The sequence below is a fragment of the Myotis lucifugus genome, unplaced genomic scaffold (assembly GCF_000147115.1).
Source record: "Myotis lucifugus unplaced genomic scaffold, Myoluc2.0 scaffold_3, whole genome shotgun sequence".
Lineage (NCBI taxonomy): Eukaryota > Metazoa > Chordata > Mammalia > Chiroptera > Vespertilionidae > Myotis > Myotis lucifugus.
In genome coordinates this window covers 18,336,545-18,358,809 of record NW_005871051.1, presented here as the reverse complement: position 1 = coordinate 18,358,809, position 22,265 = coordinate 18,336,545, and the positions used below count along the sequence as shown (strand labels likewise).

Below are 22,265 nucleotides of genomic sequence, written 5' to 3'. Positions count from 1 at the left end.
GTTGGGGCTGCTGGGGCTGCTGGGGGCCTGATAGAAGACACAAACATGCAATGGGGGGCCTGTACCCAGCAGCCCCAAGGCCCACCACCTTGGTGCTGGGGCTGCTGTGGGTATCAGAGACACAAACCCGCAGGCCCGGCACCCAGCAGCCCCAAGGCCCGCCACCTTGGTGCTGGGGCTGCTGGGGGTATCAGAGACACAAACCCGCAGGCCCGGCACCCAGCAGACCCAAGGCCTTCGTGGCAGAACTAAGGAGCAGCAAGCCAAGCGGTAGGAAGCAGCAAGCAGGTGGGCAGTAACAAGGGAGGGGTCCCGGACTGCAAGAGGGCACATGCTGGGCTAAGGGACCCCCCACCCATCCCCAGTGCACGAATTTCGTGCACTGGGCCTCTAGTATTCATATTATAAAAAAACGGAGACTTTAAAAAAGTGGTAGCTGAGGTCACACAGCAGAACTGAGATTTGAACCCAAGGTCAGTCTCTAAGGCCCATGCTCTTTTCCTATCACAATACCACCTCTTCGTTAGTATTTATTCTAAGTCACTTAGTTTTTTATCAATCCTGAGTGAATTTGAAGTAAACAGCAATAAGCAACCCTTGTCTTCTACCCTAAATCTTTACTCCAGTGCTCCAGAAATACTCTGTACTGCACTCCCCTTTCTCCAAACAGGGTCTGGGTAAGTTAGGAAAACAACTAACATGTATCCTACTATATCCCCAACTTTAAACTTTCTAAGAAATATCATTACTTCTCCAAAATTCCTTATTCAGCTGAACACCTTATACTGTGGGTATTCATTGCTAAGTATGTATGCTGAATGCTTAATAAGCAAGATTTAATTTTCTCCCAATGATAAGAGGGAAATACATAAACCCCATTCCTTCTCCCACCCAGCAAAACACACCTCTCCTATATTCAAATGTGGTGAAAATTAAAAACAATGCATGTACAAACATGTTTTAAACTACTAAGAATACTCTATTTTCATCATTTAATTTCCTAAGTCCTTTACTGCCTCCCCCTGCCCCCCTCCATTACCATCATGCTGCAATGCTGGTTCCCTCTCCAGCTGCAGGGATGGAAATGGACTGGTTGTGCTCTCAGAAGGTAGGCCAGAGAATTGAAGCTGGATTGCAAGGAGTAAGCCAGCTCAGGCAGGCCTCTACACCGAAGCCCTTGACCAGAGGACCAACCACAACAAAACTACTTACACAGGTGGCTAGTTTTCTTAGGAAGCCTGCTTACTGTCCTTGTCACAAGGCTCACTGTGACATTTTTGCATCCAGGTAGGACAAGGAGTTGGCTTCAAGGACCTTTCCTGCTGGGCTACCCCAGAACTCTGCCAAGCTTTCTTCCCAACTTGTCAACATGGCCTTCACACTGGCCAGACCAGCCACCTACTTGTGTGGCCTTAAACCTAGTCAGACCTCGTAGTGATTTTTCCATGGCTCCATTCCAGCTTGCCATAGAACTCCAGGAGCCATAAAGCAGAGTAGTCTATATCTTCCCAAAGCTCAGAATGATGGCAGGGCCCAGGACAGGACTGTGAGCAGAGCTCCCTGCCTGATGTGCAAAGGGGAAAACTTGGGTATCACAGATGGGCCAGTGGCTTCTTGTTAGACCCCGCTGCTAAAACAACAAAGTAAAGGGATGACAGGGCAGGGGAGGGGGCAAGCAGTAACCAGGAAGTACCTTTGTACGGGTTAAGAAGGAGCACACAGTTCAAGTGAAAACAACTTTTCTGATCCAAACTCCCCACCTTGGATTCCCTGGGTGCCACTTTTCCCCAGGGGAAAGATAAGTAGACCTTCTGGATCAGATACAAGTGTCTTTGGAGATCTCCGTCTGTACAGTTCATTCAAACATTTATTGAACAGTCACTGTTTTACTGAGTCTTAGGGAGGGAGGTAGATTCAGTTAAGAGTACAAGAGTTTAGGCAGCAGTGTGTGGAAGCCCATCCTTCAATGAATGACTGCTTCTGAAATCCACCTGCTATGCCACCAGACTCTGCTTGCCCTAGCGACCTGTGAGCCAGACCCCATTAATCAGAGACAGTGAAGGGAGTAAAGAGATCATGAGCCTTCCTAGGTTATGGGGAAATCACAGCTCCTTCTGCTCTCTCCCAGACTGTGTCCATTGACAGACAACAGCAAGTGGGATTATCCAGGCTCCTTCACTGAGGCCACAAGAAATTCACAATTTGGCTCTCACCCTCAGAAAGCCACGAGTTGAAGAGGAAACATCCATGACTGAGAAGTCTAGAAGGTTGACTAAGTAGTGTTATGAGGTCAGAATAGGAAGACCCAGGGCCACTGGCTGGGTGGATATATGTAAAGACAAACGGTCTACAGGTGGTGAAGCTCCCAAGACTAGCATGATAGGACATGGTTTCACCATGTCATCGCCTCTCCCTGTCTGTCTACTGAGGAAGTTTGAAGGTTTCTGAAAGTGACTTCTCAGGATAAAAGGGAAGGGAGGGAGCGGACGGAAGACCTGAGGAAATGAGAACCTTCAGAGGAACCTCCTCAACTACAAAGGACTTCAGACCCAAACAGGTTCACTAGGTTTTCTCCTCTTGAACTCGAATTCAATCACTGCACCACGGCCTAAAACAAACCACACACAGCTCTCTGAAGGTAGAAAGCAAACCCTGCTTTATAAGGCTGAGTAGCTGTCATTGGCTTCTCTGCTGAGATATGAGGTACCAGCCAGTGAACCTTCTTCACCTTCTCCCTGTCCCCACCACCCCACCAACCTTCCAGATAACCATCTCTGTAATTTCACTGCTTCAAAAAAATACTCTGAAGAGGGGGAAGGTGAGGGGGCAGAGGCTCAGGCTGGCCAGTTCCCATGAGGTAGCTACGCCAGTGCTCCTGGGCAGGGGCTAGTGGAAAGAGGCCAGTCATGGGCTCACAGCAGCCAGGAGGGAGTCACCAGTTGACTGGGAGATAGGGGAAGCAGAGAGTCTCAAAGTCCGCCCAGAGTATTTGTTCACAGGTAACATCTGCTTGGAGAGGCTGGGCTCTTTGCTGGTGTCTTCACTGTCTTTTGAGGAAATGGGTTTCCTGGAGAAAGAGGAAAAAACACAAGCATGAGTCTTCTTGGACTTGGGTATAGTCCCATCTTCAAAGAGTGGTACGATTTCCTCAGAGGAGCTGTTTTTTGTTGTTGTTGTTGTTTTTTTAGACAATAAATAGGACAAAGAAATAGCTGAGAAACTGTGTAGTTTAGACTTCAACTTGTGACCTGCCTTCAGAGTCTGAACCGGGCATTCACAACATTATGGTGTAATAAACCATAGTTATATAGAGGTATAAGTAATTGTAAAATATACTTTATTTATTTGAAGGCTTGAGAGCTTAAGTACAAGTATAAATGTGTGTGAGCGTAGGAGAGCTAAAAGATTTCTTACAGCTAATGAGTATGGCTGAAAGTGGCCATTTCTGCAGATGGTTCTGTGCTCAGCTCGGCTCAGCATCCTGGGCATACCAAGAGCCAATCAATTGAAAAATGCTGATTTCATAATAGTCTGAGCATATCAAAAGCCACTAGGAAAAGGATATTATAGCTGAATATTCTGAATATCAACCAATTAAAAAATGCAGGTCTCATCATAATCTGGGAAGAGAGAAAGGAACAAAACTCTCTGAACTCATACCGTTAAGATATTGTGTATCAAATGTAAAAATAAATATTAAATAAATTTTAAAAAGTATCTGAAGTCACACCCAACACCCTTTCCTTGCAGCACTCACCCCAGCTTGCCAGTCTCCGATTTGGAGAAAGCACTGACCATCACATCACCCTTTGGGACAGTCAGAAGTGATGTCGGGAGAGACCACTGAAAGCAAAGGAAACAATGAGGCTAAAATGTTCCAGGTCTTGGCACTCTCTCGAACCTCTGCCTCTGAGTGATGACCATGGGCTTCTCCCCTTCCCTACCCTTCATACATGGGCCCACATGGGAAAAAGTCTTGGTTTTCTCCCTGTTGAGACAAAAAGTTGAGGCTACAAAGCACTTTTTGATCCTCGAAAGAAAGGCACCCAGGGAATCCTAGAAGCAATTATTCCTTTGAAAAGGAAGGGCCATGAGACAGAAAGGGAGGGCCTAGGGAGAAGTGGGAGGGTCTGGACCTCTACCCAACCTACACTGCACTCTTCACGCAGAGGAAGGAGGACTTTGAGATGGAGCTGACCCCTCCCTCCCAGTGGTATCACTTACCACTGGAGCAGACTCAGTGATGGCTCCTGTGTGGAACCCCTTGTAGCACCAACTCCGAAGCAGATCTACTCCTAGGACAAGATGAGTAGGGGTGGGATTTAAGAGGTGGAATCAATTGGCCAATCTTCTTGCCAGGGAGGCCCATTTCTTGGTCTACAGGGATTTAATCTCTCACTACTAGTAAACATGGCCTCCTATGGGCAGGGAGGACACTTCACCTTTGAGCTTGTTGCCATGGTACTTCTGTTCCCACTGGGTGGTGAGAATGTTGAAATATCGTGGCTGCTCAAAAAAGCGGAGATAGCGAGAAGAAATTCGGGAAGGAAATATTCGTTCAAATTGACCCCGGCGGGAAAACTCGTCTTCCATCTCGACCAGAACCCGAACGTCATCTGGTGTCAGGACATCCAGCACAGATGCATAGAAGTCCTATGACCCAAGGAACAGGGAGGAGGAGAGTATGACAGAAAATAGAAACAGAGAATCAAGAAGCCAGGGGTCAGGGAGAACAACTCTGGGGCCCCAGGACTCTCAGGGGACCACCAAGGCAGCCTGGTGAGCCAGTTCTGGACCTCATCTGTTCCAAAGTCTACTGAGCTTAGCTGGGAGATGAATATATTCTTGGTCAAGGTGAGGGGAACCACTGGGGCACAGAGGTTAAGTGATTTGTTGGGTGGGATCAATATCAGAATCCAGCAACTCAGATTTGGCAATAGTCTTAGGTCTGCCACTCTTCCATCCAGCTCCCTCACCAGCTCTGAGAAAGCCAAGCCTTCCAAGGGCTCACTGCACCTCAGGGAAAGAAACCCAAAGGGTCTACAGCTCTGAGGACAAGGGTGGGCTAGGACAGAATATTGCCAAGGGCAGTGGTTCTTGAACACATGATAAAGGCCATCAACTCTCTCCTGAATGATGTACATGCCAACATATCTCTGCACACAAAGGAGGTTGTGGACCTAGACTAGGAAACCCTGTCCTAGACAGAAGAAAAACTGGTTCCAAATGTTTGAGTAGGGAAGCTTTCTGCTGACACTGGGGGTGGGGGGTGGGAGGTAATCTCCTACCTGATCAGGAATTTTCTGGGTCAGGTAATAGGCTTTCTTCAACTTCTGTGCAGTGATTTGCTCTGGGGCCATTTGACATTTGTTCCTGGGGGAGGCGGGCAGGCTAAGGCAGGGGGCAGAAAAGGAGAAAGGGTAAGGTCAGCAGCTTCACATCCTAAGGACATGTGGAGAGAGGGTCCAGCCCAGGAAGGCACCCTTTTCAAGAAAAGACAAAGAAGTACGGACAGATGTTAATTGAGTAGATTAGTCTGCAATGCACCCCATTCGAGCAGACTGAGAGTCAAAGAGCAAGTACCATGGAAAATGTGAGGAGTATGGCCCTGCTGGTGTGGCTCGGTGAGAGCATCGGTCCATGCACCGAAGGGTCTCGGGCTTGATTTCCAGTCAAGGACACGAGCCTGGGTTGCAGCCTGAGCTGCAGATTTGATCCCCAGCTCTGGTGAGGGCACATGGAGGAAACAACCAATTGATGTGTCTCTTGTGTCAATGTTTCTCTCTCTCTCATCCTCCCTACATTCCCTCCCTCCCACACTCTGTAAAATTTCTTCAGGTGAGGATTAACCAAACCAAAACAAAAAAAAGTAAGGAGTACAAAGTGTCCTTTCTAGTTGTATTTCAATAGTAAAAAAAGACCCTGGAATAATTACTGTATACTCAGTTTAGTTTAATTTAGTGAACACTTACTAAATACCCAGCTCAACCCTACTGGCTATGTGATCCTTGACAAATTACTTGACCTCCCTGTACCTTGGTCTCATCACCCACATTATTATAATTACCACCGAGAGACACAAAGATGGCCTCCAAGGAGCTCACAGGATGGCAGATGTCAAATGACAACTACAGCACAGAGCCCAAGAAGAGTCTCTTAAGGTATGGTAAGGAAAGCAAGTTTTGTTACTGGCAACTTAGGAATTGAATTCCAGCTCTACTTCTTTGTAGCTGGATAACCTTAGATGGGCTACTTAATTCTGGTGATTTTCAACTTTCTCTTCTGTAAACTGAAGACACCAATACCAGCCTCATGGGGCTGCTGTGGGGATGAGTTATAGTTTCTTCCTTACATAAAGCAGGTCCTGGCTAAATACTGGCTCCCTTCCCACGAGAGTGGATCCAAGAGCAGACTTCATGAAGATGTTGCCCTGAGTTAGGCTTTGATGGATGGGTGAAGTTGAAACAGGGAGGTCTAGCTGAGGGGAATTTTAACAGGAAGAAACCCTATGAGCAAAGGAGGGGACACTATGGGGAAACAGTGAGAAGCAACAAATGTTGCAGAGAGGAGACTGGATTAACTGATCTTTAAGGATCCTTCCAACCTTGAGGTTCTCTGAGTGGTCTGGTTCGTCAGAACATGGAAACCAGAAGAGGAGTAAAGGGAGGGGTGCCTTGGAAACGGAGGCTCGGGCCTTGACTGCCCATGTGAGGAGTTGAAAGCTGAGTCCCCAGGCCCTATGGAGATTCCTGAACAGGTGAGCAGTATAACTAAACTTGCTTTTAGGGGCACAGACATGACAGAGGTGTGTGGATAACTGTAGGGGCAGATCAAGCAGCAAAGGAGACCCAGCAGGTGGAGCACACTGACATTATTCCTTCTCAGATTCACAGTGGGGCTGTTCATGCTGCCAGCCAAGCCGCAGACAAGCAAGGAGGCTGACCTGGTGGAGCTGCTGGAGCAGCTGGAGCTGGAAATGTCCTCTGCGTTGGGCAGAACAAAGCCTGCCAGGTTCAGAAGGTCACGGATCATCTGGCCTTTGATGCTGATGTCCAATGGAGAGTTAGAGTGGAGGCTTCAAGGAAAGGTTGGAAAGAGTGGTAAAACTGTTTCCAATTGTATGTCCAGGTCAGTGCGAGCCCCATTTACTCCCTGGCTTCCCCAGGATAAAAGGACTCTGACATTCAAACTCACGAGCACAATCATAGGGGTCTTCCTGCCCCACAGATAGTGAATAACCTTAGTCAGGAAGGTTCTTGCCCATGACATTCATTTGTTAGGGAAAAGCAAGTGGTGGGAGCAAGTTCAAAAGAACAAATTTTAACAACCCCTGTCCTAGCCAGTTTGGCTCAGTGAGAGCGTCGGATTGAAGGGAACTGGGTTCAATTACAGTCAAGAGCACATGCCTGGATTCTGGGCTCAATCCCCAGTTTGGGGCATAAAGGAGGCAGTCAATCAATGATTCTCTCTCATCATTGATGTTTCCAACTCTCTCTCCCTCTTCCTTTCTCTCTGAAATCAATAAAAATATATTAAAAAATTTTTTAACAACCCCTCTCCATCCTCAAAGAACCCTGAAATAATAGCAAAGAATGAGTATTGAGCAAACAAACAGATGCTGAAGGGTAAACACAAATGCTAATGAAGGAAAGGTCTTCCCAAAGTCAGCAAGATTGGAGTGGAAATAGGATCATAAGCATAAAGAAAGGGTTCTGCTGTGAGTGCCCTGACAATACCACCTACCTTGGGGAAATGTTGACCTCCAGGACCCAGGGCTTAAGGTTCTCATCCAGCATGATGTCAAAACCAAAGAGCTCGTGGCAACTATAGGGCCGCCGCACATACATCTTCAGCAGGCTGGTCACGTAGGGTTCTGACCTGGTCATAGGGAGAAGGGAGGCCTTACCCAGAGCTGCCCTGCCAATGAAGTGGCCCAAAGATGGGAGAGCAGAAGCAAGCCAGAAAAAGCAGCTCTCAAGAGGCCTCTGATGTGGGGCCAGCTTCTGGGGATGGATTTCATAGGAGAGCAGAATTTAATTCTATCTACTCCTTCCTACTCCCTTAGAAACTGAAACAGCACAGCACAAAGTCTGGGGCACAGCAGTGTAAAACCCATGAGAAAAGAGGGGCTTTGGTGGCAGGCCCCACACCAGATGACAGTGTGACTCACGAGATGATGGTTTTGACAACAACATCCTTTATCTTCTCCCATATGGCATCACTATTGACTCCTTTCTGGTTCAGGTAGTTCCACAAAGCTTTCAGTGCCCTGCAACATGGGGAAGGGAGTACAAGTATTAGGGATTATATTCTATGAATTGAGTGATGAAGAGAAAGAAAAAGGAATAAGAAGCACAACAGTATTTTCTTCCTATCTCTTCTTTTGATGTTTTGAATTAAGACAGGGTTGAGCTTGGATGCAAAGAGACCAATTCTGAATTGCCAAGTGTTTAAACATCTTGGGTCTTACATTAATCTTCCATTCATCATCTCCTTGAACCTCCCCAAACCCCAGAACCCTGTGCTCCTCTAAGTTTCCATTGACAGAGACACTGCCTCGGTACCATTTGTGGCCCTGGCAGGCCGTTTCATCTGCATTGGCCTGGTACTCAGCATTCTTTTTATTGACACTGTAGTTGGTCAGGTGCATGAACTTGTTACCAAGGCTCTTCATGGAAGGGGAATACCTGAAAGGAGGAGAAAGGCAGAGGTAAGAAGAGGAGATAGCAATCAGACAACGGTTCAAACATTTACCATATCCTGAGGAGATAAAGGACAAGGGGACAGATCTTTTCAGATGCACAAGAGCCTCAAAAGTATGCCTGGAGGTAAGGGTTCTAGAACAGCACACTAAACTCCTCTCCTTTATCCCACCTCAGTCCTGCAGGAAGACCTTCCCCAGATTTACTGAAGTAGAGAACCTCCTCATATGATATTGTGATTTATAATGTTGTGATTTATAATCTTTGCCGCCAATTTTCTGACACACAGTTCCTAAACCCTTGTAAATCCTAAGTGATACGAGCACTAAGCATCTTTTGTCCTAATGTTGGCCTTTGGCCCATTCCTAACACAGGACTCCTGAAACCTTTGTGAACTCCTAGGTAATAAAAGTGAGTTTTATTCTAATGAAGAGCTTTGGGGTGGGCTCTTGGATAAAGCTGGTGACCAGAAAGATTAAGCCATGATTATAAGCTTGGAATTTTCAGCCTGGCCCCCCCATTCTTTTAAGATGGGAGATAGGCTGAAAATGGATGAATATGATCCATCATGCCTATGTGATAAAGCCTCCATAAAACCCCGAAAGTATAGCGTTCAGAGAGCTTCTGGGTAGGTGAACATATGGAGGAGTAGGGAGAATGGTGCCCCCAGAAGAGGAATGAAAGCTCCTAGCCTACACATCTCTTCCATCTGGATGTTCATCTATATTTTTTATCCTATTCTTTCATAAGAAACCAGTGAACATAAGTAAACTGAGTTCTGTGAGCCGCTCAACCAAATTAACAGAACCCTAGGAGAGGTCATGGGAACCTGTTTTATAGCCAATGGGTCAGAAGCACATGTGGCAATGTGGAGTTGTGACTGGCATCTGAAGTGAGCAGTGGGAAGCCTTGCGAGGCTGAGCTCTTAACCTGTGGGATCTGATGCTAACATCAGGAAGATGATGTCAGAATTGAGTTACATTGTGGGACACCTAGCTGGTATTGCAGAGATTTGCTTGGTGTGAGGAAAAGCCCCCATATATTTGGTGACCAGAAGTGTCTGAAGCAGATACAGAGGAGGAAAGGAAGACTAGGTTTTCCTAAATATACCTCACATTCTCCTTTGCTAACAAAAACTACCAAAACATTTGTTATTTTTCTGTTGGGTGTCCTCCAGTTTCCCTTCCTCTCAGGAAAGCAAATCCCCAGACCTGTTAGGGTGACACTTCACCACTAGCACATACTTGCAACTGGCAAAGCGGACGAGTCCATCTGAAAAGAGGTAAATCCGTAGAGGATCATAGCAGGTGACGTAAACATAGATTCGCAGATCAAATTTGCTGCCACTGATGAGGTAGGGTTTGTGTAGATACCTACGTATAGAAAGGCCAGCTTTAGGAACATGATAGATGAAGTAGGGCTCAGTGGGTAATTGAGCCATGACAAAAGCCAGCCAACAGTCCCTGAGATAAAGACTAAAACAGTTGGCTGAGGACAGTCTTTGGCTGGGAGGACAAAGGACAGAAGAACATGACAAAAAGGGAACCTCCAGGCTGAGGAAATGAGAAAATGGGAAGGGGGATCTGAGCTGTGGGCAGACTCACCTCTGTACCAGAAGGGGCCTTCTCTTGGGGAGCTGACTCCATTTGTGAATGACCTGGATGCCAATGCCCCGAGCTGATGCTGGCTAGAAGTCAAGTGCATAGGAGATGAGATTTGCTCATGGCCAATACTCTGTTGTTCCTAATCTCAGACCATGGCCTACTCGCCCACTATGACCCACTCACTGGTTTGACAATCCACTTTTGGCGGCTGTTGCTCTCCCAGGTTTTGCGCAGGAGCTTGGCATCCTGGGGCAGGATGAAGGACTGGGGGAAGAAACTGAACTCCTTCTTGCCAAAGCAGTTCTGCATGCGGGATAGGTTCCGCCACAGCCGGTCCTTTCGCCCAATTTGGAATGAACCTGGGAAGTGGTTTAGCTACAGAAGGGACAAAGGGTGAGAGCAGTGAGAGGGCCCAGGTAAGATCACAAGGAAGATGGCAGGACTCACTCTCCCATTCCAACTTCCTTAGCAACTTTTTAAGCTCCTGTTCTATCTTCTTTTCACTATCTCACGGTCCTCAAGAATTCAACTGCCAAGCACTCACCAAAAAATGATTAAAAGACAAAACAACAAAATTTAGTGCCTTTCAGGAGTTGACAGTTCATGATATATAATAGCAATTAAGGCAGACATAATATCCACCTTAAGTGCAAAGACAAAGCTATTAAGTCTTTTTCCATGACAGCCTATAGTACAAAGATAAGAAAGTACCTGGCCTTCAATAAGGGTGGGGCAAGGGACTCATTCATTTCAATATGAGACCAGAGTCCTCTTTATACATATTCAGCTTGGAGGAAGGGAGGCAAAGTGGTTACAGGGGAAACAATAAACTGAAAACAGTGGTTATAGGGGAAACATAATAAACTGAAAACAGATGTTGCATCTCTAGACACATTAGAGAATAATGTCTTTGAGAGGCTGTGACTGCCCAAGTCACTGCAGCTGAACTGCTAAATGTGTGTGATCTGCTAGGGTCACACTGCACCCTCTCCTGTACTTTCTCCACTCCTCTGTAAGCCTTCCTGACTTCTCTGTGTTATCCAACTCTTCCCCCACTACCAATCTCCTCCTGCCCAGTCCAAACGCCTGAAGAGCACCTCAGAAAGGGCTCCTACCTTCTGGTGCCCCCGAAGAGATCGGAAACTAGAAGACTTCATGTGGTGACCCCAGCAGCCCAGCCAGTCATCATTTTCTATAGAAGACACATCAGGGAGTCAGTCCCTAGAGCAGAGAGATCCCCAGAGGCCCCAGAAATGCCACTGGGGCTGGGCATATAGCTACTAGACCCTATTTTCTAAAAGTTACCATGGGGCTATCCTACATGAGGCCCTGGGGTCACAGGTAGAACAATCTCTGTCTTTCAGTTTTGAGGAATAGGCTTCAGCCCAGAAGGAGTTCAAAGCTATGTCCTATGAGACTGGCAACTTCAGGACAGGATCCCCACATAGGAGGAAGTACCCAGGGCTCCCTTCTTCCCAGAGCCCATCTGTTGGGGCCGAAGACAGATTCAGAATAAGGCAAGTGACTCACTCGTGCTGACTTTGAAGTGGGACCGTCCAATGGTCTGTCTGACAATGTTGGGGGTCACTGTGCTCATCTTCCACCGCAGCAGCTTCCTTTGTTCCCAGGGAAGTTTCTCCACTGGGAGAGAAGTGGGGGTGGGGGGATGGAGAAGAGCAGGAGAGTCATGGTCAGAAGAGGAAAGAGATGGTATTATTGCTCAACCTTTCCTGGGTAGGTAAGTCACAAAATACAGTTTCTGATCATAGTTTCACAGGAATGAGAAGCACAGAAAGGAGGAGAGGTTGAAAGGGGAAAGAAACAGGTTAAAGGGCAAGAACAATGCATGAGATTATGGGGCTGAGGATCAGCTCAAGGACAGACAAGAAAAAGGTCTGCATATTGGACCGGTGAACCAGGTGGGGGACCAAGCACCATAAGAGCCATTCTGGAAAGCCCCTCCAATTCTTTTGCCACCTCCTCCCAACTTTGTTAGCACCCTTCTCCTGGGGCTCTTCTGGGCTTACACACTTGGCCAGGTTTACCTTTCTCATCTCGAGTGCCAAAATAGATGGTAGGAGGCACATTGGGAAAGAGACTGTAGATAAGGGCTGGCCGGACAACTTTCTCATTGGAAAGAGGTTTGGTCAGAGCCTCATTGCAGCCCCTAAGAAGAGAAACAGACATGTGGTACAGAAAGGGAAAGCCACAGCCCTGAAGTATTGTTACTACTACATATAATTTCTTTGGGAGTGCTGTCTTTTAATTGTACTTCTATAAGTGCTCAATAATTATTTTGCAAATATCAATAAGGTGCTAACCTATATATAGCCACACCTTTAAATGTCACCTGAAGATAAGGCTTTTGATACTTCATTCTGTGATACAGCTCTAAAATTTCCTGTGACAAGCTACAGGCTGAGGAAATCCCTGAAAAGAGTGGTTCTGGCCCTAGCTGGTTTGGCTCAGTGGATAGAGCGTTAGTCTGTGGGCTGAAGGACCTCGGGTTTGAGTCCGGCCAAGGGCACATGCCCAGGTTGCCAGCTTGCTCCCAAGTAGGGGGCATGCAGGAGGCAGCCGATCAATGATTCTCTCTCATCACTGATGTTTCTATCTCTTCCTCTCTGAAATCAAATAAAAATAAAATAAATAAAAAAGAGTGGTTCTGAGAGCAGGTAATAAGTTTGGGTGGCTGCTAGTAGAGGAATAAGCTACACTAAGACAAAGAGAAATAAATGAGAGAAAAATGATATGGATAATTTAAAAAGGGGAAAAGCAACAAAAAGGAAAGAAATAGTGATACTTCTAACTCATTTTATATTTAGGCTTCTCTGAAGATAAACATGGTTGATTAATGCTCTCCTCCACCTGGGAAATGATTTGACACCAAATTATGTAACAAAATGGCAATGCAGGTCTGGGAATCTGGGGCAGTGGGCCATGGGATCCCTATGTTTGTTCAACAATGGCTTGGCCAAGGCTATGTCAAGGGGTCTCAGAACAGTGAATATCTCAACTATCTATTAGGTACAAGGTGAAAGACCCAGTCCATTTCTTTAAATAGCACTGAAAATAGAGAGAATAGATTACTCTCTATACTGAGCTCATAGAATCCACAAATATTACTATTTAAGATTAATTTTTAGTTTATAAACAGCCATTCTACCTGTTATTGTGCAGCATAACAGAAATAGACACAATATATAAAACATTAATCTTTTAAACCTTAGAAAATTTAAATGAATTTTAGTGGGTCAAGTTAAATACTAACTCCCAATTAAATAATTCCAATTAATTCAACTCTATTCCTCATTTTAAAAATATTTTACTTCAAAGCCTTTTAATTTACTGAGTATCAAAATTTAAGATTATTGAAAATCAAGGAAAATGAGTTAATTTAAAAACAATGACAGGTGAAACTCAGATAACATTGCATGTCAGCTGCAACTGAAAAATATAATTTTTAAAAAAGCAAAGCAAGATAGGAATGTAAAATGGTATAGCCACTCCAGAAAACAATTTTGGAAGTTTCTTAAAAAACTATTTATACCCTAGCTGGTTTGGCTCAGTGGATAGAGCGTTGGCCTTTGGACTGAAGGATCCCCCCGGTTCGATTCTGGTTAAGGGCACATGCCCGAGTTGCAGGCTCAATCCCCAGTAGGGGGCATGCAGGAGGCAGCCCATTGGTGATTCTCTCTCATCACTGATGTTTCCATCTCTCTCCCCTTATTCCTTCCTCTCTAAAATCAATTTTAAAAATACATATATATCTCTACAATAATAAAAGCATAATATGCTTATTAGACCAGATGTCCTTCCGGACGATCTTCTGGATGAAGCTGGGGCTGCAAGGGAAGCCCGGGTCCCGGCTGCCTGCTGGCGGCTGGAAGGAAGCCTGAGTCCCAGGTGCCAGAGGGAAACCAGTGCCAGCAGCTGGGGGAAGGAAGGCCTACTCTTGCACGAATTTCGTGCATCGGGCCTGTAACACACACACACACACACACACACACACACACACACACAAATATAAAAGCACAGCAACCTTTATGGCGGAACGATTAAAACAACTGGTTGCTATGATGCGCACTGACCACCAGGGGGCAGACGCTCAATGCAGGAGCTGCCCCCTGGTGGTCAGTGCGCTCCCACAGCGGGAGCACCACTCAGCCAGAAGCAGGACTCACCGCTGGTGAGCGCAGCAGCAGCTAAGAGGCAGCGAGCCAAGCGGTAAGGAAGAACAGGCGGGCAGTAAGGAGTGAGCAGGCAGAAGGGTGGTTAGGAGTGAGGGGTGCCCCACTGTGAGAGTGATCCCGCATTGCTAGAGGGCACAGGCCAGGCTGAGGCCCCCCCCCCCAACACACACACAAATTTGGTGCATTGGGCCTCTAGTATATATATATATATATATATGTATGTATGTGTGTGTGTGTGTGTGTGTGTGTGTGTGTGTATAAATGTATAAATGGTGTTTGGAAAATTGGACAGATACATGCAAAAAAATGAAACTAGACTACCAACTTACACCATACACAAAAATAAACTCAAAATGGATAAAGGACTTAAATGTAAGACGGGAAACCATAAAAATATTAGAGGAATCCAAAGGCCACAAAATCTCAGACATATGCCGAAGCAATTTCTTCACCGATACAGCTCCTAGGGCATTGGAAACTAAAGAGAAAATAAACAAATGGGACTACATCAAAATAAAAGGCTTCTGCACAGCAAAAGAAACCATCAACAAAACAACAAGAAAGCTCACTGCATGGGAGAACATATTCGCCAATGTTATCACCGATAAGGGTTTAATTTCCAACATTTATAGGGAACTCATACAACTTAACAAAAGGAAGATAAACAATCCAATCAAAAAATGGGCAAAGGACCTAAATAGACACTTTTCAAAAGAGGACATTCAGAAAGCCAAGAGACATATGAAAACATGCTCAAAGTCACTAATCATCCGAGAGATGCAAATCAAAACAACAATGAGGTATCATCTCACACCTGTCAGAATGGCTATCATCAACAAATCAACAAACGACAAGTGCTGGAGAGGATGTGGAGAAAAGGGAACACTCGTGCACTGCTGGTGGGAATGCAGACTGGTGCAGCCACTATGGAAGACAGTATGGAGTTTCCTCAAAAAATTAAAAATGGAACTCCCATTTGACCCAGTGATCCCACTTCTAGGAATATATCCCAAGAAGCCAGAAACACCAATCAGAAAGGATATATGCATCCCTATGTTCATAGCAGCACAATTTACCATAGCGAAGATCTGGAAATAGCCTAAGTACCCATCAGCAGATGAATGGATTAGAAAACTGTGGTATATCTACACAATGGAATACTATGCTGCTGTAAAAAAGAAGGAATTCTTACCATTTGCAACAGCATGGATGAAACTGGAGAGCATTATGCTAAGTGAAATAAGCCAGTCAATGAAGGAAAAATACCACATGATCTCACTCATTTATGGATAATAAAGACCATTATAAACTGATGAACAAAAATAGATACAGAGGCAGAGCAGCATCGAACAGACTGTCAAACTACAGTGGGAAGGCTGGGGAGGGTTGGGGGGCGGGAGTGGGGGGTAAGAGATCAACTGAAGGACTTGTATGCATGCATATAAGCATAACCAATGGACATAAGACACTGGGGGGTAGGGGAGGCCAGGGGAATGTCAAGGGGGGGGGGACCATATGTAATACTCTTTGTAATACTTTAAGCAATAAGACAAAAGTAAAAAAAAAAAAGATGTTTGAGACTCATTAAAATATATATATATAATTACCAGATGACCCAGAATTGCACTACTGGGTATTTATCTCAGAGAGATGAAGACCTACATTCATGCAAAAACGTATCTGTGATGGTTTATTCATAATAGCCCCAAACTGGAAACAACCCACATAGCCTTCAACAGGTAAGTGGTTAAACATACTGTGGCACATCCATACCATGGATCCTACTCAGTAATAAAAAGGAATGAACTATTGATATATGTAACAACCAGGGTGAATGTGCAGAGAATATGCTGAGTAAAAAAAGCCAATCCCTAATAGCTACATCATTCCATTTGTATAACATTCTTGAAATGTCAATATTATAGAACAAATCAGTGGTTGCCAAGGATTAAAGAGGGGTTGGGAGCAGGAGGGAAGTAGGTGTGGCTCTCGGAACAGTAACAGGGGTCCTTGCAGTGATGGGAATGTATCTTGACTAATGTTGGTATCTTGGTTATACAACAATATACCATACCTTTGCAAAATGTTACTATAGGGGGAAACTGAGTAATTTTGGGGATCTCTATATATTATATATTACAACTGCATGAGAATCTATAAAAGTTTACTTTTTTGTTCACTGCCTCTCAAGAGTACTGGACTTAGCCTCTCCTAAAGAGACAGAAAATGATCATCTATCAATGATCTATACAACCAACACTCACCGAGAGATCACTGCTATCGACTCGCTGGAAGAGACAGCACGGAATGAGGAGCACTCTGAGTCTCCTGGCGGGGGGAAGCAGAGAAGTTCTGAATGGGAAAGGCTGCTACACAAACTCACCAAGCCTAGACAGCTCTTCCTTGGACAGCCTGGCTCAGCCTTCTTGCGGAGTCACGAGCACCACTCTGCTGCCTTGTACTGCCTTCCTTGAGCTCAACAGCAGCAGGGAGAAGGCAAGACTGGTGGGACAGGAGGACTAGAGAACAAAGTCCCTCAAAAGCCACTACCCACCACCCTTGGACCCCCAAGGCGAATGAGTAATGCAGGTGACAAAGTGGGTCAAAGACCTGGTACACAATTGTTAGCCTCCTTCCCTAGCGGTAATGACCAATTCCTAGTTGGAGGTGAGAGGGTCCCCTACTCACCCTCCTCTTCATTCCCATCATTGCTGCAGCAGTCTTCCAAACCATCTACCAGCTCTTCTTCTAGATCGTCAGCCTCAACCTGGTCTGGCTGGAGGTCAGCAGCTGAACTATAAGAAAGAACCAAAGCCCCAGCCCAGCCAATTCCATAACAGAGGTCACAGTTAAGATGCTCATTCCTTCATCATCTTCCAGTGTTTGTCTCTTCCCTGGTCACCAATCTGCTATCTCTTGCCTGAATCTCACAGTTTATTTCCCTTGCTCTCAGAGTTTAGGTCTAGCCATAGTTCCTCAACCCTACACCCCCTATTCTGCAGAGAGGCACTGTCTTCCATCTTCTTTGAAGTCCCTCCAAGCATGTAAATCCAAAATTCTGCATTCAAACCACCACCAATGAATGTCTGGTCATTGACTTCAAAGTCCCTAGACCGCTCTCTGGGAACTTAGAACAAGGAAAACCTTGGTGAATCAAATTAGTAACAAGGAGCTAAGAGAAGAAACCAAGTACATGTATGCCCTAACTCTGAAATGGCTGTCATTCCAAGAATGATTGAGAACCTGATATGGTTTGGAATTAAGTAGAAAAGTCACAGGCCCCAACTCATGTGTTTGGAATTTTTATTTCTCCATGGTTATAACCTAAAGCAGGAGTCAGCAAACTCTTCCTCTAAAGGACCAGACAGTAAATATTTTCAGTTTTGTGAGCCAGTCAGTCTGTCACAACTACTCAACCCTACCATAGCAACAGGAAAGCAGCCATATACAGTAGTAAATGAATGGTCGAGGCTGCATTTCAATAAAACTTTACAAAAGCAGACAGTGTGCAGGATTTGGCTTGCAAGCTGAAGCTTGTGGACCTTTGCCCTAAAGTGAAAACCATAACTCTAGGGCAGCTAAAAAATAAAACCAACCTTCAGAGACACAGGGCCAGTGTCAGCGAATTTGCATATATATTCTACTGCTCTAAATGAACCAAAAACTTCCTCCAACTTACCCAATATCCTTAGCAGGTGAGTCCAGCTCCCTGGCTTCTATAGGCTCCTCCTTCCCAAGCTGGTCCAAATGGATGGAAGAGAGGTGGGTGGCCACATCTGCTAGGTCACAGGGCTGAGGGGGAGAAGGCAGCACTGGCGTCTTGTCTTCTCCGTGTAGTGGGGAGTCGACCGCAGACCCACAGACAGGGCTATGGCTGAGCCCACTGGTGTGTGAGGCAATGAGGTGAATGCTGATGCGTTTGGTACAAAAGACTGTATTGTCCAACTCCAAGGTGTCTGAGGCTCCAGGGAGGATCCTATTGTCTGCTGGGGCACCCTCCTGGGGGAACTGCTGGCCTACCACAGGAGGTTTCCACTGCCTGTTCCTGTTGAGGAGATCCCATTGCAAACTCGGGTTCACAAAACAAGACTGTTCAAACTGGGAGCCTTGCCTCGGCTTCTCAAAGCCTCTTGCAGTCAACTGCCTCACAGCCTCAGTGAACCGAGCCTCCTTGGTCAGAGCCTGGGAAACAGGGTCGCCATTCAGGCCACAGGGATGTGGCTTTATCCTCATGACTAAGTTACTGTGGTTGTACTGGGGGGAGGCAACACTGGTGGTAGACATGTCTAAGGAGCTAGGAGTAGACAGGGTGCTATGGGCAAGGGCACCATGTACGACAATGCCATTGCTCTTGGGTACCTTGTGTTCAATAGGCTGGAATGCACAGTCTCCAGTGCCCCCTGAATGATGCCAGGACACAAGTTGGATCTTGGGTGAGGATAATGGCTTCAGGCCCTCTGTGGCCAGTGATAAAGGCACTTTAGTGCTATTTGGCCCCGTGGAGTTATTTAGCATGGGCTTATAGGAGGGTGAAGGGGAGGAGAGTGGAGATGGGATCTTCCCTGAGAAGGCAGAAGCCAGCCTCTTCCCTGAAGGGTTTTCCCCAGCTGCTCCCAGTGTGAGGTATGGATCTATGGATGAGGATGCCACAGGCTGGGCCATGGGGGAGACCGTGGAAGAAGTGGCCTTATTGGCAGTGAGTCTGACAAGGAGGCTCTTTTGAGGGACAGAAAAAGGTCTTTTTTTTGACGGGCTTGAACGTAAGCAGAAAGACTCCAGCTGCTGATGTGTTTTGTGCCTATGGTTGAAGCGGCGGTACAGCAGGGTACTGCTGAACAAGTCCGGGACAGAAGGCAGGTAACAGGTGTTGCTGTGGCCTGCAAGGGCAGCTGTGGTCCCAAAGCTACATGAAGTGCTGGGACAAAAGAAATACGCTGGCTCGTTTGGGAAACCCAAGAGGTGTAGGTCCAATCCTGCTGAAAGGGTGCCTACGTGCTTCTCCAGCTTCCAGACTGTCTTCGCCTGCTGATGAAACTGAAGACCAGACTTTGCCCTCAGAGGGTTTCTCAGATGGTGGGGCAGATACTTTGCCAGAGGGACCCCTCTGCGTGAAGCTATTTCCCTGGCCAATACTGTAGTATTCAGTTCCTGCTGAGGCCATGAGGGGCCCACATCATGGCAACATGGCCTCATGGCCTGGCTCAGGTAAGGTGCCACACATCTCCAGTAATAGCTGCATCCTTGAAGTCTGTCAGCCTGAAGGGGAGAGAAGCAGTTGGGAATGTTACAGTCCCAGGAAGACAAGTACAATGCTACAGTGGTCCTTGGGTAAACAAGAGTCCCTCTTCAGTATTTCTTGGGTGATCAGTCTTGCTTGTCATTTGGGGCCATGAGAGAAGAACACTAGATTCCTAATGTGTTTTCAGTGATCTTCCTGCTGCCCTCATGTGATCAAACCTGGCTACAGGTTTGGAACTGATAAAGTCCCAAGGGATGGGACTCTAAGTCTCTGCCATTGAGAATCTGCTCACATGCTTACTCAGAGAGTGCTATCCTCTCTCTCCAAAAAAACATCTTTCTGTCTCAACATTCACAACTTTACCTGAGTGTTGTCCCCCGAGGGGTCCCAGATTGTGAGAGGGTGGTTTTCGGGTGATGCACCCCAGATTTGGGCTCCCTCCTCTCTGGTTCTGGTGTGCGTCACCCGAGAACCGCCGCTGCCAAGTGACCACAGCTCGGCAGCTCCTGAATTGAGCAGCTTCCCCCTGGTGGTCAGTGCGCATCATACCTACCAGACGGTCAGAAGGTCGCTTAGCCTTTTATATATATAGACTAGAGGCCCAGTGCACAAAATTCTTGCATGGGGAGGGAGGGGTCCCTCAGCCCGGCCTGTGCCCTCTCGCAGTCCAGTACCCCTAGCTCCTTACCACCCGCCTGCTCGCTGCTCCTTATTGCTTGGCTCACTGTTCCTTAGTGCTGCCACAGAGGCAGGAGAGGCTCCCGCCACTGCCACTGCGCTCCCCAGCCATGAGCCCAGCTTCTGGCTGAGCAGCACTCCCCCTGTGGGAGCGCACTAACCACCAAGGGGCAGCTCCAGAATTGAACATCTGTCCCCTGGTGGTCAGTGTGCATCATAGCGACCAGTTGTTCTGCTGGCCGTTCTGCCATTTGGTCAATTTGCATATTAGGGTTTTATTATATAGGACTAGTAGCCCGGTGCACGAAATTCGCACACATTTAAAGGGAATTAATTGCCCTAACTGGTTTGGCTCAGTGGATAGAGCATTGGCCTGCGGACTCAAGGGTCCCGGGTTCGATTCCGGTCAAGGGCATGTACCTTGGCTGCAGGCACATCCCCAGTAGGGAGTGTGCAGGAGGCAGCTGATCGATGTTTCTCTCTCAACGATGTTTCTAACTCTCTATCTCTCTTCCTTCCTCTCTGTAAAAAATCAATAAAATATATATTTTTTTAAAAAGGGAATTAATTAGCAGAGATATTTTAATATTGCTATTTGCCCTTTCTCTATAATAGAAGTGTGAGAGATGAAAGAAAATTAGTAAAATTTATATGAAAATAATATATAAGTTTATTAATAAACAGTAACAAAAGGATATAACAACAGAGGCATGATATAAAGACGACAAAAACATGATATGAAAAACAACAGTGATGCAAACAATGACTGATAAAGTGATTAAACTTATTCTAATATCTCCTGTACACCACATTAAGAGTGAAAACACTTTCAAGTGCTTGACTAATTTCCCTTGTGATGAAGTATTTAGAACTTTAACTGTAACATCACATGCTCTTCAAACTTGAGAGAAAGCAAGATATAACTGACCATGTGCAAAAATGGGTTCAGGTAGGAATATGCCTACTCTGTCTAGAGTTTGTCCTTGTGATTTATTAATAGTCATCACAAATGCTGGCATCATGGAAACCGTAGTCGAATCAATTTAAATGGGAGGCCAGTGTCAGATGGGGACAAATTAATTCTTGGAATCAGAACAACCTCTCCCTCTTCAGATCCTGTTAATACTTCAGCTTCAATAATGTTAGGTCATAATCTTTTGATAATAAATCTGGTACCATTACAAAGACCCCATTTACTATTGAGATTTCTCAATAGCATGATGATTGCACCCACTTTCAATTTTAATTTATGACACGGCATTCCCGAAGGAGTAATACTATTAAGAAATTCGATGGGAAAATTTTCCTTTTCAGCATCATCTGTGGAATTAATGGAATCATCACTCAAATATGTGTGAAAATCTCCATCGAGTATATCTAAAATTTCTTCATTTAATTTTTGAACAAAGAATTGCTCATTTTTTGGACAAAGAATTGCACGTTTAGATATATATTTAATATTATCTATAGATATAGTATTTCCAAAGGTAGCTTCAATAATAGATCCATTACAAATCATTTCACAGGGGATTTCAATAATATCCATTCCTAAATGAAAACTGCTATCAAGTTTGCCATCTCCAAGTTTTACTAACCATCCGCTATAAGCAGAATCCTCTGATCTCATATTTGTTGTAAGAGACAACTTTCTGAAACATCCCCAAGCATTGCAGTACTTTAAACTCATTTGTACTATGGCCGATCACATAGCATGCAGTACAATACTGAGACATTGTCGAAAATATAACATTCAGACTCATAATTTCTCTTAGTAATCTGTCTACAGCGTTTATAGCATGACTGGATGCCATGGTGCATTCATCAATAATGAGAAGTTGGGCCTTTTTAA

General features: G+C 45.6%; 1 protein-coding gene across 1 annotated transcript in view; it reads right to left on the bottom strand.

Moving 5' to 3' along the window:
* Nucleotides 1-1,849: 1,849 nt before the first annotated feature.
* The window catches only part of TTLL4 (tubulin tyrosine ligase like 4), a 30,227-nt gene continuing 9,811 nt past the window's right edge, over nucleotides 1,850-22,265 (bottom strand). The window contains 19 exon segments of the mRNA XM_014462776.2: nucleotides 1,850-3,067; nucleotides 3,758-3,843; nucleotides 4,225-4,295; nucleotides 4,443-4,653; nucleotides 5,289-5,391; nucleotides 6,944-7,075; nucleotides 7,744-7,878; nucleotides 8,171-8,269; nucleotides 8,565-8,687; nucleotides 9,947-10,075; nucleotides 10,307-10,389; nucleotides 10,490-10,681; nucleotides 11,422-11,498; nucleotides 11,837-11,947; nucleotides 12,352-12,473; nucleotides 16,764-16,827; nucleotides 17,188-17,294; nucleotides 18,179-19,536; nucleotides 19,538-19,755. Coding sequence (XP_014318262.1) covers nucleotides 2,905-3,067; nucleotides 3,758-3,843; nucleotides 4,225-4,295; nucleotides 4,443-4,653; nucleotides 5,289-5,391; nucleotides 6,944-7,075; nucleotides 7,744-7,878; nucleotides 8,171-8,269; nucleotides 8,565-8,687; nucleotides 9,947-10,075; nucleotides 10,307-10,389; nucleotides 10,490-10,681; nucleotides 11,422-11,498; nucleotides 11,837-11,947; nucleotides 12,352-12,473; nucleotides 16,764-16,827; nucleotides 17,188-17,294; nucleotides 18,179-19,536; nucleotides 19,538-19,660 — 3,489 coding nt within the window. The 5' untranslated portion in view covers nucleotides 19,661-19,755 and the 3' untranslated portion in view covers nucleotides 1,850-2,904.